Genomic DNA, 13224 nt, shown 5'->3' with positions numbered 1-13224 from the left:
GCTGCCCACAGCTGCATGTAATGCTTCAGGCGAGGCCTCACTAGCATAGAGCAGAGCTCCCCATATGTTGCCACAACCCAGCTCACTTGTCTCTGGAGTGTTTCCACTTTATTCCATACAAATCCTGGCACCAACAGGAGCAGTCCCCACCTCCCATCCTGCAGCCAGGACAGGAGCTGGCCTCTGCTCCCTGTGGCCTATCCCTGGGGGTTTTTGGCTGCCCCGTGGGTTGTTAGCGCTGCAGCAGGCGGCTGTAGGGCCCACCACAGGCCGCGAGCTCAGCGGGCGTCCCCATCTCGGCCACGGTGCCACGCTCCAGCACCACAACGCGGTCAGCCCTCTCCAGCATCCGTGGGTGGTGGGTGATGAGCAGCACCGTCCGGTCCTCCCCACTCTGCACCCACTGCTGCAGCTGCAGGAGATGCTGGTGCCCATCAGCCTCTGCCATGTGGCTGGACCCCTTCTCCCAGGCCCAGTCCACCACTCACCGCCACATCCCCATCCCCATCCAGGGCACTGGTGGCCTCATCGAGGATGAGGACAGTGGGGCATCGCACCAAGGCCCGGGCAATGGCAACACGCTGCTTCTGCCCAGCCGAGAGCTGATCTCCTCTCTCCCCTACGTCTGCAGGATGGGGACAGTGAGGTAACTGGGATGGACACCCAGGTCCCCCCCGCTCCCCAGTACTCACCAGTGTCAAAGCCTTGGTCCAGTGCAGAGATAAAGCCCAAGGCACCAGCAGCCTCTGCAGCTGCTATGATCTCCTCCTCCCTGCAGCCCTCCAGCCCGTAGGCAATGTTGTCCCGGATGGAGCCAGAGAAGAGCACGGGCTCCTGCCCCACCAGTGCCACCTGCCCCGGGGCAGAGGCTGAGTCCGGGCACTGATCGGCATGTTTGTGCCGCACACCCTCCTGCAGCCACACTCACCTGGCGGTGCAGGTACCGGTGCTTGTAGTCGCGCAGTGGCACCCCGTCCAGCAGCACCTCCCCAGCTGTGGGCTCGTAGAAGCGCTGCAGCAGCCCAGCACAGGTGCTCTTCCCGCTGCCGTTCAGCCCCGCCAGCGCTGTCACCTCACCAGGGCGCAGCTCGAAGGAGACATCCTGCAGGACAAGGTGCTCGGGGCGCGTGGGGTAGGCAAAGGTGACGTGCTGGAAGGTGACGTGGCCTTGCAGCATGGCAGGCTCCCAGGTGCCCCCAGTGCCCCCAGCCGGCTCACGGTCCAGGTAGTCAAAGATCTTGTGGGCGGCTGCCAGATTGCTCAGCAGGTCACTGTAGGCGTACGCCAGCGCCTGTGTGGGGCAGAGCTACTGGCACCCAGGATGGGGACACAGTGACGTGCTCATTTGAGGGGCAGACATGGGGATGTGCCTATGGGGGATGCACTGCCCGGCCTTACCTGCACACTGCTGCCGGCATTATTCTGGTAGAGGATGAAGGCGATGAGGCCGCCAGCAGTGAGGGTCCCCTCACGGAGCTGCTGGTGCCCGCAGTACAACACCAGCGCCTGCACGGCCAGCTGCAGCGCCTGCAGGAAGAGGGGTGAGTGGGGATGTTCCTGTGCCAACAGGCACCTGGGTCCCCCCATGTCAGCCTCACCCGCCGGATGAGGAGGAAGACTGCCTTCTCCATGTCCCGCTGGTCCCGCAGCCCCAGCATCTTGGTCAGTGCCTGGCCGTACCGGCGCTCTTCCTCCTCCTCCCCAGCGAAGGCCCGCACTGTCTCGATGGAGGAGATGGCCTCCTGCACCACCACCCCAGTGCCAGCTGTTGCATCCAGCACGGCCTGCTGCAGCATCTGGGTAGGGCCAGCGGGCATCAGCACCCATGGGACGGCACAGCCAAGTCCTCGCCATCCCATCCCATTTCCGTTCCTGCTCTCCTCTTGCCTGTTATCCTATCCCTATGATCGCCATCCCTGCAATCGTCATCTCCACTTTCCTTACCCTGTCATTCCCAGCCCCAAACCTCCTGTCCCATCCCTGTAATCCTCACCCTGCTGTCCTGTCCCAGCCATCTCCACCTCACCATTGTTGCCCAGCCATCTCTACCTCACATCCCATCCCCACCATCCCCATTTCTTGCTGCCCCCAGCCTGCCACTCTCTTCCTACTGTCCCCATCTGGCCATCCCATCACCATCCATGCTCTCCTGTCCCTACTGTCCCAGGTCCACCATCACCTGGTGCCGGGCATTGTAGACCTTGTGCGCAACAATGGCAAGGGGCACCTCAAGCAGCGCCAGCAGGGTCAGGCGTGGTGAGAGCGCCAGCATGAAGGCGCTGAGCCCCAGCACCTTCCCCAGGTTCCGCAGGGCGATGTTGGCGTTGCTTGGCACCACCCTGCTCGCCAGTGGCACGTCAGTGGCCAGCCGGGAGGCCAGCTCAGCTGCAAGGGTTGAGTGAGGTGAGAGGGGGACATGCTGTGGGGACAGGGACAGGGACCTCCCCCCTCTTTGTACCTGCTGTGGTCTGCTGGAAGAAGGCCAGGTCCTGGTGCACCAGGCCAGAGAAGAGCCGGTCGCGGGTGCGCAGGGTGAGGCGATACCTGATGAAGGTGCAGAGGCCCCCTCGGCAGCCGGCAAACAGCGAACTGGGCAGAATGGGGGGACAGAGACACCCCGACACCCATCAGGCACCATTCCAGGTGTGGACAGGATTTGGGGGAGGAACTGGGGGTCCCTACCTGCTGGCGGAGGCGAGGCACACAAAGCCAATGGCAGTGGCAAAGGCAGTGGGGCCATCCCCATGGCGGAGGACGTCCAAGGCCCTCCCGGTGCAGTAGGGCACGGAGGTCTCACCCAACGCAGCCAGCACGAGGAAGAAGAAGGCTCCACTGAGGAAGGGCCACTCAGGCCAGGCCAGGGCCAGCTGCCGGCGCAGGGCCGCCTGGTGCTTGGCCTCCTTGGTCCCCAGGGCCACCCCAGGTGCCAGGGAGGTCCAGGTCAGCAGGGCCAGCAGGGCTGCCCCATAGGCCAATGCCAGCCAGGACAGTGTGGCCATGGCCAGCAGCACTGGTGGAGCCCCAGGCAGCTCCAGGCAGCCCCGCAGGGTCAGGAAGGTGGCAGGGGCCAGGCTCACCAGGGCTGCAGCTCCCCGGGGTCCTCCGGGGGCCAACAGCCTCCCAGCCCCTACCAGCACTGGTAGCCGCAGCCCAGCCTCCAGCCATGTGGCCACTAGACCCAGCTGGGCCAGTGCCGGGGCCAACCGGGCCAGTGCTGCCAGCACCACCAGGTCAGCCGGGAGCAGGACACAGGCCAGGCGCAAGGTGGGCAGCAACTCCATGGCTTGGGGGGTCTGAGGAGTGTTCAAGGCCCTACCCAGCACCCCCAGACCCTCTGCTGGTCACCTGGACACAGCTGGGCTCCCTGGGGCACTCCCCAGGGAACACCAGTGCTCCCAGTGCAGACTCCTCAGCTCCCCTCGACCCTGCCCAGCACCCTGTGGCTCACACCAGTGCTCCCGGCTTAGCTCCCTGAGACCCTGCTGAGCTCCCTGGGACACCAGTGCTCCGAGTAAATCCCCCAGTCCTGACCAGGTTCCCCAGGACCCTTCCCAGTACCCTAGAACACAACCCAGTACTCCCAGTATGGCCCCCCAGTCCCAGCCTGGCTCTCCAAACCGCTCAGGAATACACCACTGACCCCCAGCGCAGCCCCCTTCACCTTTTTGAGACCCGCCCCCAGCACACTGGGGACACACCAACTCTCCCAGTCCTCCCAGTCCAGCCCCTCCCCACCGACCCGTGCTCCCCGGTGCTGCTTGGCTCAGCCCGGCCGAGTCCAGCCACCCCCCCTTGCTCCCCCCAGCCCGCTCTGACCCCCCCGGGGCCCCCAGACCCACCCGGCCCCGGCTGCTCCCGCTACGCTCTGGCCCTGCCACATTTCACTTTCGTTTTCGCGGCCCTACAGCCCCCGCCCTTCTCCCCCGGCCCCGCCCCATTCCCGCCTCGCCACGCCCCCTTCACCCATCGCCACGCCCCCTCCGCCCATTGCCACGCCCCCTCCGCCCCCACGCCACGCCCCCCTCCCCGCCCCTCCCCTCCCCTCGCCAAGCTGCTCCGGCCCGATCTGCCCGACAACTGGTGACGCACCGCCGGCCTCAGCCAATGGCAGGCGGCGCCGGCGCCCGTCCCGTCCCCACGCTGGGTTTCATTTTCCGAGAAACGGGGACGGGAGCGGCGCCGGGACCGGAGCGGGGCCGGGAGGGTCGCGGGCGCTGACCGGGGACGATGGGCGCCGGCCGCCGCCTCCTGGAGTCGCTGCGCCCCGAGCGCTGGCGCTGCGCGGTGGTGGCGGCACTGATGGGGGCCTCGGCGCTCGGTACGGGGCGGGGCAACAAAACTGGGGGGCAGCACCCCCACTTTGGGGGGGCTGCATGAAATGTGGGGGGGCAGCCATAAATCTGGAGGGCAGCACACCTATCAGAGCGGCATTGAGATTTGGGGGGGGCTGCACGAAAGCTGGGGGGTTGTACCCCAATGGGGAGCCGCATTGAGCTTTGGGGGGGCTGCACAAAATCTGGGGGGGTGAGCAAGTGGGGGGGGCAGCACCGTATGGGAGCAGCATTGAGATTTGGGGGGGCTGCACAAAAGCGGGGGGGGCTGTACCCTAATGGGGAGCTGCATTGAGCTTTGGGGGGGCTGCACAAAATCTGGGGGCGTCAGCAAGCGGGGGGGAGGAGCACCCAAATGGGGAGCAACATTGAGCTTTGGGGGGTGGGGGCTGCATGAAATTTGGGGGGGTCAGCCACAAACCAGGGGAGCAGCACCCCAATGGGCAGCAACACTAAGCTTGGGGGGGCTGCACAAAATCTGGGGGGCATCATCGGACCCCTACTGCCCTCACTGCCCCGGGGGGGCCCCATCAACGTGACCATGGTTTGGTGACAGGGGAGATGGCTGTCCCATACTACACGGGGCGCGCCAGCGACTGGGTGGCCCGCGAGGACGAGCTGGCGGCCATCTGGCCCATGGTGCTGCTGGGGCTGAGCAGGTATTTCGGGGAGAGGGACACACTGGTTGAGGTCAGGGAGCAGCGCGGGGGTCTCCCTGATGCACACACACACACCCCTCCTTGTCCCCTTCCCACTGCAGCGCCGTCACCGAGCTGGCCTGCGACACCGCCTTCGTGGGGACGCTGAGCCGCGTGCACGGCCACCTGCAGCGCCGCCTCTTCGCCGCCGTCCTCCGCAGGGACATCGCCGAGCTGCGGGACGAGGGGGCCGGTGAGCATGGGATTCGGGGACAGGCCCGGCAGCGGGGTGGGGACAGGCATGGGGATGCTCACCCCGCTGTCGTCCTCCGCCTTGTCCCCCCACAGGGGATGTGGCAGCGCGGGTGACGGGGGACGCGGAGGCCACCCGTGAGGCCCTGAGCGAGGCACTGAGCCTGCTGTTGTGGTACCTGGCGCGGGGCATCTGCCTCTTCGGCACCATGGCCTGGCTGTCCCCGCGCATGGCCCTTGTCACCGCCCTGGTGCTGCCCTTCCTCCTGTCGCTGCCCAGGGCCATCGGCAGGCTGCAGCAGGTGAGGGGGGGCTGTGGGCCCGCTGTCACCTCCGTGTGTCCGCTGCCATCCCCTCTCCATGTGCCCGCTGTCACCTCCATGTGCCCACCCTCTCTGGGCCCGCTGTCCCCACGACATGCGTGTTGTCCTCTCCATGTGCCCACTGCCCCCTGCACGCACCCAATGTCCCCTCCATTCACCCACCACCTTCTGCATGTCCCCACTGTCCCCTCCACTATGCCCACCATGTCCCCCCTGACCCCTCCCCATGCCCACCATCCCCTCCACATACCCTCTGCCCCCTTCCTGCACCCCATTCCCCACCTGCCAGCCCTGCAGTGACACTGCTGTCCCCAGGGCCTGGCTCCAAAGGTGCAGAAGGCGCTGGCCCACGCCAGCGAGGTGGCAGTGGAGACCTTCCAGGCCATGGCCACTGTGCGCAGCTTCGCCAACGAGGACGGGGTGGCCGCGCGCTACCGCCAGTGCCTGCACCAGACCCACCAGCTGGAGAAGCAGGATGCGGTCCTCTACACCGTCTCTGCCTGGACCAGCGGTGTACGGGATGCGGTGGCACAGTGGCAGGGGGCTGGGGGACAGGATGGCATGGGGGCGGTGGGACATGGGGACACAATGGCATGGGGGTGGTGGGACATGGGGACACAATGGTATGGGGACTGCAGAACATGGGGACATGATGAGAAGGGTCTGAGGGACATGACATGGGGCTGGGGGACAAGGGGACACAATGCCGGAGCTGAGAGATATGACGGTATAGGGCTAGGGGACATGGGGATATGATGGCATGGGGACAGTGGGACACGGGATGTGACAGCACAGGGACATCAGGACATGGTGAGCATGATAGCGCAGGGGTTGCGGGGCACAAGGGTGTGATGACATAGAGAATGGGACAGCACAGAGTGTCCAGGACACGGGGGACACAATGGCACGGGGAAACATGACAGTTCTGGGGCTCCAGGACATGGGGGACATTGATGGCATGAGGGAGGTGACAGAGCAGGGCTGGGAACTCAGTGTCCCTGCAGAGAGTTGGCCACGGCCCTATGGGGAGGTGTTCCCTGGGGGTGACTCTTCACGATGTCCCCAGTTCTCAGCGCTGGCCCTGAAGATGGGGATCCTCTACTACGGAGGACAGCTGGTGGCCGCGGGGACCATCAGCACTGGGGACCTTGTCACCTTCCTCCTCTACCAGTTGCAGTTCACTGATGTCGTGGGGGTGAGCCCAGGTGCCTTCGTCCCCATGTCCTCCCTGCCATGTCCCACAGCCAGTCCCTCTGTGTCCCTGTGCCTACCCATGTCCCCAGGTGCTCGCTCTGTCCCCATTTCTGTCCCTCTGTGACCCCCTGCTGTGTCCCTGTGCCCTCCCCACCATGTCCCCATATCACCCACTATGTCCCCATATGTACCCTGTCACATCCCCATGCCAGTCCCCCTGTGTACCTGCATCCTCCGAGTTCCTGTGTCCTCCACGTCCCCATGCCCTCCTGGCCATGTCCCCATACCCATTCCCTCCGACCCCAAACGCTGTCACTCACATCCCTGTGCTGTCCCCAGGTCCTGCTCCGCTACTACCCCACGCTGACGAAGGCTGTGGGCTCCTCGGAGAAGATCTTCGAGTTCCTGGACCGGGAGACACAGGTCGCACCCTCGGGGACACTGGCACCCAGTGACCTGCGGGGCCACCTCCAGCTTGAGGATGTCTGGTTCTCCTACCCCGGGCGCCAGGAGCCTGTCCTCAAGGTGGACATGGGGACACAGCAAGGGGACACAGGGATGCGATGGCAGAGTGTGGCAGGCGTGGGGACACGGCGAGGGGACACAGGGACATGATGGGAGAGTGTGGCAGGTGTGGGGACATGGTAAGGGGCTATAGGGACACTGGCAGAGTGTGACAAGTGTGGGGACACAGCAGGGGGACACGGGGACACAATGGCAGAGCATGGCAGGCATGGGGACACGGCAAGGGGGACATGGGGATGTGATGGGAGAGTGTGGCGTGAGGGGACACGGCAGGGGGACACAGGGACATAATGGGAGAGCGTGGCAGTTGTGGTGACACAGCAGGGGGACAAAGGCATGGTAGTGACATGGCATGGGGACATGGTGGGAGGCCACAGGGACATGGTGGGGAGGGTGTGGGGACATGGCAAGGGGACACAGGGACACGGTGGGGATGTGGCATAGGCACACATAGAACAGTGTGGGGACATGGCAGAGGGACACAAGGACGTGGTGGGGAGGGCATGGGGACAGGGTGCACAGGGCCACAGCGGGGACATGGCATTGTTACCACAGGTGTGGCAGGGAAGGCGGGGGGCTGGGGGGACACAGGGAGGGGATGGGACAAGAGGGACACAGCAGGGAGGGTGTGGGGACACGGGGTCACAGAGGTGCGAATGGCCACATCCCCCCAGGGCGTGTCCCTGGAGCTGCGCCCCGGGGAGGTGCTGGCACTGATGGGTCCCCCGGGCTCGGGGAAGAGCACCCTGGTGTCCCTGCTGCTGCGCCTGCAGCAGCCCACGGCTGGGCGCCTGCTCTTGGACGGCCACCCCCTCAGCGCCTACCGCCACTCCTACCTGTGCCACCGGGTGAGTTGCTTGCCCGCACCCTGTCACCGGACCTCGTCCTCCTCCGTGGCCTCGGTTGTCCCCGTGGGGCCACCTGAGGACGTCCTCACACATCCCCAGCCACCCCCCCTGAGGTCACTGGATGTCCCCCTGCACCCCTTCCCATCGCCACTGGGTCCCCAGCCATGTCCCCAGATGTCCCTGCCCATCCCCACCATGTCCCCAGAGGTCCCTGCCACGTCCCCAGCCACCCCCACCATGTCCCCGGCTGTCCCAATAATGTCCTCCATGGCCACCCCTACCGTGTCACCAGCCATCCCTGCTATGTTGCCACCCATTCCCATTATGTCCCCAGATGTTCCTGACATGTCCGTAGCCATCCCCACCATGTCCCCTCTATGTTCCCGCTGTGTCCCACTTTAGGTCCCTGCTGTGTCCCCCACCAGATCCCCACCATGTCCCCTGCCATCCCCACCATCTCCCCCACTGCATCCTTGCCACGTCCCTGCCAGATCCTCAGCCATCCCCACTATGTCCCCAGCGGTCCCCACTGTGTCCCCCCCCGGCCACCCCTCCCATGTCACCAGCTGTGTTACCACCCCTTCCCACCACATCACCTGCTGTCCCTGCCATGTCCCCCACTGTGTCCCCCACTTCACCCCCAGCCATCCCTGCCATCTCCCCCTGCTGGGTCCCTGCTGTGTTCCCACCACGTCCCCAGCTGTCCCCTCCACTGCAGGTGGCCACCGTCCCCCAGGAGCCGGTGCTCTTCGCCCGCTCACTCCACGCCAACATTGCCTACGGGCCGGAGAGCTGGAGCCGGGCACAAGTGACAGCGGCAGCCCGCCGGGTGGGCGCCCACAAATTCATCACCCGCCTGCCCCGAGGCTATGACACAGGTAGGGTGTCCCCCCCCCATCCCTGTCCCATCTAGGGTCCCCGTGTCCCCTCCCCTGACCTCTCTGTCCCTGCAGAGGTGGGTGAGCTTGGGGGGCAGCTCTCCGGGGGACAGCGGCAGGGGGTGGCCATCGCCCGCGCCCTGGTGCGGGACCCTCACATCCTTGTCCTTGATGAGCCCACCAGCGCCCTGGACGCTGAGTGCCAGCAGCAGGTGGGGCGCGTCCCTGTGTCCGCGCATCCCCTCAGTCCCCATTCCTAACAGCACTCCTGTCCCCGGGCATCCCTTTGTGTTCCCTTTCCCACTGTCCCATCATCCCTGGTTTCTGTGTTCCCTTTGTCCCCACTCCTGGTGTCCCCTGGGTCCCTTTTGTCCCCACTCCTGGTGTCCCCTGGTCCCTGGGTCCTCTTTGTCCCCACTCCTGGTGTCCTGTGGGTCTCTGATCCCTGTGTCCCCTTTACCCCCACCCTGGTCTTCCCTGGGTCCCTGGGTTCCCTTTGTCCCCACTCTCAGTGTCCCCTGATCCCTGGGCTCCCTTTGTCCCCACTCCTGGTGTCCCCAGGGGCCCTGCTCCCTCATTTCCTGGGTCCCCATACGGTCCTTCTGCAGTCCCCCTTGGTCCTTGCTCCCAAAGCCTCTGGGGCCCCTAATTTCCACATCCCCTGGGTCCCCAGTCTCCATGCCTCCTGGGTCCTCACTCTCGGCGTCCCCTCGGTCCTGAGGTGGGGTTGGGGACATCCCGTGAATCTCCGCTGACCGCATCTCCTGCCGCAGGTGGAGCGGGAGCTCTTCGAGGCCAGCGGGACCAGGCGCACGGTGCTGCTGGTGACAGGGCAGGTGGCCTTGGCAGCACGGGCGCACCAGGTGGCCCTGCTGGAGGGGGGGCAGGTGCGCGAGCAGGGCCCCCCCAGCAAGCTACTGCGCCCTGGCAGCCGCTACTGGCACCTGCTGCAGGATGGGGGACGCCAGGGGACGCCAGGGGATGGGGACAAGGGCACGGGGAGTGGGGATGAGGGACAGCAGGAACCAGGGATGGGGACGGTACAAGCCAGGATGGAGACATCAGGGGATGGGGATACGGGGAGCTGGGATGGGGACACTGGGGGCCAGGGTGGTGACACTGAGAGCTGGGATGGTGACACCGGGGCCAGGGATGGGGACACCAAGGGCAGAGGTGGGGACACTACTACTCCTTGGGATGGAGACACCAGGAGCTGGGATGGGGACACAAAGGGCAGAGATGGGGACCCCAGGAGCAGTGACAAGGGACCATGAGACGTGGGCAACAAGCCAGACAATGCTGCAGTGTCCCTGCTGCATGGCCGTGACCAGGGCGGCCATTGGATGAACTGGGGTGTCACCAGGTGCCACTGGGTGCCACCAAGGCTGGCGGCTGGCGGGGACGGCCATGTGACACAGAGTGTTAATAAATCCTCATGTTTGTACCTGGGATGTGCTGGGGATTCGGGGGGGGGGGGTGGGGAGCACAGTCATGGTTGCTGGGTCCTGGGGGTGCCACCCCCCCATGGCACCCACTGGGAAGGGGCTGGTGGAGAGGGGGCGGGGTGAGGCTCAGAAAGGGTGGGGCTACAAAACCAAAAGTGAAAGTAAAAGGGGGAGTGTCTAGGGGGTGCGGGACCAAATCGGTCTGGAGGGAAGACACTTGGACAGGGAGCACTGGGGGTCACTGGTGTGTGCCCCAGTAAGCCAGGCAGTGTTTTGGAGGGTGGGGGGAAGGGGGCATACTGGAGCACTGGTGTGTGTTCTAGGACACTGGGAAGGGTCTTAGGGATCATGGGTGGGTCTGGGGGCTGCACTGGGAGCACTGGTGGCCACTGGTTTGTGACCCAGTGACCGAGGCAGGATTTCAGGGATCCAGGCTGGTTGCTCAAAGCTCTGCTCAAAATGGTTCTTCCTTTGGGTTACTCGATAGAGAGGGCTCACAAGCTGACTATAGCCTGGAACGCATGTTCTTCAGAAACCCACAACACCTCAAAAAGCTTGTGTTTATTTCTGGGCTGCTGGTGGGAACATAGCTGTCACCTTATTGGCCACATCCATAGTGGCGTGGTGACATCCATCCTGCCATTTGACTCCCCCATCACTTGGTCTCCTGTGCAGATCCTTTGACCTTGCTTTTTTTTTTTGACCGCCCTTTTTTTTTGTGGCACTGGTTTGGATGCAGCGCCCCATCCAGCACCGCTCCCTATGCTTGGTACTTCCCTTGACATGCTTCTCGGGGCACAGGTTCCGACTACTGTCCAGACCCTCATCCCTTTCCTGACCAAAAGCCTCGAACCTGTTACCCAGGGACACCGTGGGGGTTGGTGGCACTGTGGGTGTTGGGGGCAGATGCCTCCTTCTGCTTCGAGCTGAGATGAGGGTCCAACCCCTTTCCTCTCGTGGGTGGTTGAGTCCTCTGTCCTGCAGCTGAGCAGCTGGATCAGCTACAACCCCTTGCAGGGACTTAGAAGGGGGCTGCTGGGCCTCAGTAGGGGCAGGTTGACACCTCCTATCCGTCTCCCTCAGAGACTCCCAGGAGCCTCTCAGACCAAATGGCTCTGCGCCACACTATTGGGGGGGGGGAGTTTAGGGGTTAGCTCCGTCTGCCTCCAGGCCAGGAGCCCTCGCTGCAACCGATCCGCGCGAGGTCCTCGTTCTTTCCTTCTTGGTGGAGGCAGTCTTGAGGCGCGCAGTCGACTTTCTTGCCCTTGATAACCTCCTGTGTGAACCCTCCCCCACATCCTCACCTACCTGTCCCCCAAGCTCCAGAGCCTCAAACCTATTGTGTAAGGGCACCTGGGGAGGTGACGCAGGTAAGAAGGGGGCTCGCTGACGTGCAGCACTGAGCGGGGGCCTTTTTCCATTCCCCTCCCAGGGGGGCCCGGGAGGGGAAGGGGAGGCCCGGGGGGTCCCGGTGCCGGGAATGCCCGGCCCCGCCCGCACTCACCACTCGCCGCCCAGGACCCCCAGCAGCAGCCGCAGACCCGGCAGCAGCCCCAAGCCCCCCACCCGCCCCGGCCCCATTGCCCCGCTCCGCTCTGAGCCCCGCGCAGCAATTGATGCCGCCGCCGCCAACCCGCCAATGGCGACTTAGAATCTCTCCTGACGTCACCGGGCGCCGGGCAGATCCCGGTCCCGGCGGGTTCCGGGAAGCGGAAAGCGAAAGCGAAAGCGCTGCGGGCGGTGCCCCGGGCCCCCTTCCGGCTCCAGTGGCTCTCCCCGGCTTCGACCCCGGCGCGTCCCCCCGTGGGAGGCTGGAATCGCAGAACAGCCCCAGTTCGAAGGGACCCACCAGGACCACCCAAAAATCAGACCCTGTGCCTGAGAGCCTTCTCCAAATGCTCCTTGAGCTGCAGCAGGCTCAGGGCTGTGGCCACAGCCCTGGGGAGCCTGTTCCTGTGCCCAACCACCCTCTCGGGGAAGAACCTTTCCCGAACAGCCAGCCTGAGCCTCCCCTGTGGCAGCTCCATGCCGTTCCCTCGGGCCCTGTCACTGGCCCCAGAGAGCAGAGACCGGCACCTGCCCCTCCGCTCCCCTCATCAGGAAGCTGTGGGCCACCGCGAGGCCTCCCCTGCATCTCCTCTGCTCTGGGCTCAACAAGCCAAGTGCCTTCAGCCGCTCCTCACACGCCTTGCCTGCAGTCCTTTCACCGTCTCTGTTGCCCTCCTTCGCACACATTCTGCTATTTGGTGTCCTTCTTATATCGTGGTGCCCAAAGCTGCACACAGAATTCCAGATGCGGCCACACCAGTGCTTCGTAGAGCGGGGTCAATCCTTTCTCTTGGCTCCATGCACCCAGAATACAGTTGGCCCTTTTGGCCACTAGGGCACACTCTCGGCTCACATTTAGCTTACCACCAACCCTGGATCTCTTTCCATTCGCACTCCAGCCGCTAGACATGCACCCAGGATTACACCACCACAGGTGCAGAATCCAGCATTTACACTTGTTAAATTTCATACACCAATTTTATTGGCAATTGTACCGTGCTCTCATCTGTCAACATCTCTCTGCAAGGCCTCTCTACCCTCAAGGGAATTGACTTGATCGTCATAAAAGGACATTACAGAATCACAGAACGGTTGTGGTCAGAAGGCACCTCTGGGTCCATTGGGTCCAACCCCCCTGCTCACGCAGGGACATGCAGAGCACGTCGCCCAGGACCACATGCAGGTGGCCTTTGGTGATCTACAGGGAGGGAGACTCCAAAACTCTCAACTGGTGCCAGTGCT

General features: G+C 64.4%; 2 protein-coding genes across 4 annotated transcripts; one reads left to right on the top strand and one right to left on the bottom strand.

The window, feature by feature from the left end:
• Positions 1–67: 67 nt before the first annotated feature.
• TAP2 (transporter 2, ATP binding cassette subfamily B member) lies at positions 68–3860 on the bottom strand. 3 transcript variants are annotated; one of them, XM_048056125.2, is made up of 9 exons: positions 2683–3853; positions 2459–2589; positions 2180–2385; positions 1599–1796; positions 1399–1527; positions 929–1306; positions 693–852; positions 489–625; positions 68–412 (listed from the first exon to the last, which is right to left on the bottom strand). In XM_048056125.2, the coding sequence occupies exons 1-9, from the start codon at positions 3279–3281 to the stop codon at positions 233–235; spliced, it is 2118 nt and encodes a 705-aa protein (XP_047912082.2). In that variant the 5' UTR covers positions 3282–3853; the 3' UTR covers positions 68–232. The 3 variants fall into 3 exon arrangements, with proteins under 3 accessions (XP_047912082.2, XP_047912083.2, XP_066842786.1); XM_048056126.2 differs by having other exon boundaries at positions 929–1291; positions 2683–3852; XM_066986685.1 differs by lacking the exon at positions 489–625 and having other exon boundaries at positions 2683–3860.
• A 264-nt stretch (positions 3861–4124) lies between these two features.
• Positions 4125–10433, top strand: TAP1 (transporter 1, ATP binding cassette subfamily B member). Its single transcript, XM_066986687.1, has 11 exons — positions 4125–4318; positions 4888–4990; positions 5092–5222; positions 5318–5523; positions 5860–6057; positions 6611–6739; positions 7078–7263; positions 7938–8111; positions 8830–8989; positions 9065–9201; positions 9763–10433. The coding sequence occupies exons 1-11, from the start codon at positions 4228–4230 to the stop codon at positions 10261–10263; spliced, it is 2016 nt and encodes a 671-aa protein (XP_066842788.1). The 5' UTR covers positions 4125–4227; the 3' UTR covers positions 10264–10433.
• The last annotated feature ends 2791 nt before the right edge of the window (positions 10434–13224 follow it).

The sequence above is a fragment of the Anser cygnoides genome, chromosome 35 (assembly GCF_040182565.1).
Source record: "Anser cygnoides isolate HZ-2024a breed goose chromosome 35, Taihu_goose_T2T_genome, whole genome shotgun sequence".
Lineage (NCBI taxonomy): Eukaryota > Metazoa > Chordata > Aves > Anseriformes > Anatidae > Anser > Anser cygnoides.
This window is presented reverse-complemented; position numbering and strand designations above follow the sequence as displayed.

Bases quoted from the DNA above. Each gene is read 5' to 3' on its own strand.
- TAP1 (XM_066986687.1), top strand. From the start codon at position 4,228: ATGGGCGCCGGCCGCCGCCTCCTGGAGTCGCTGCGCCCCGAGCGCTGG. The intron at 5,223-5,317 runs GTGAGCATGGGA...GTCCCCCCACAG, and splicing joins GCTGCGGGACGAGGGGGCCG to GGGATGTGGCAGCGCGGGTG. The intron at 6,740-7,077 runs GTGAGCCCAGGT...TGCTGTCCCCAG, and splicing joins AGTTCACTGATGTCGTGGGG to GTCCTGCTCCGCTACTACCC.
- TAP2 (XM_048056125.2), bottom strand. From the start codon at position 3,281: ATGGAGTTGCTGCCCACCTTGCGCCTGGCCTGTGTCCTGCTCCCGGCT. The intron at 1,528-1,598 runs GTGAGGCTGACA...CTCTTCCTGCAG, and splicing joins TCTTCCTCCTCATCCGGCGG to GCGCTGCAGCTGGCCGTGCA. The intron at 853-928 runs GTGAGTGTGGCT...GCCCCGGGGCAG, and splicing joins ACCGGTACCTGCACCGCCAG to GTGGCACTGGTGGGGCAGGA.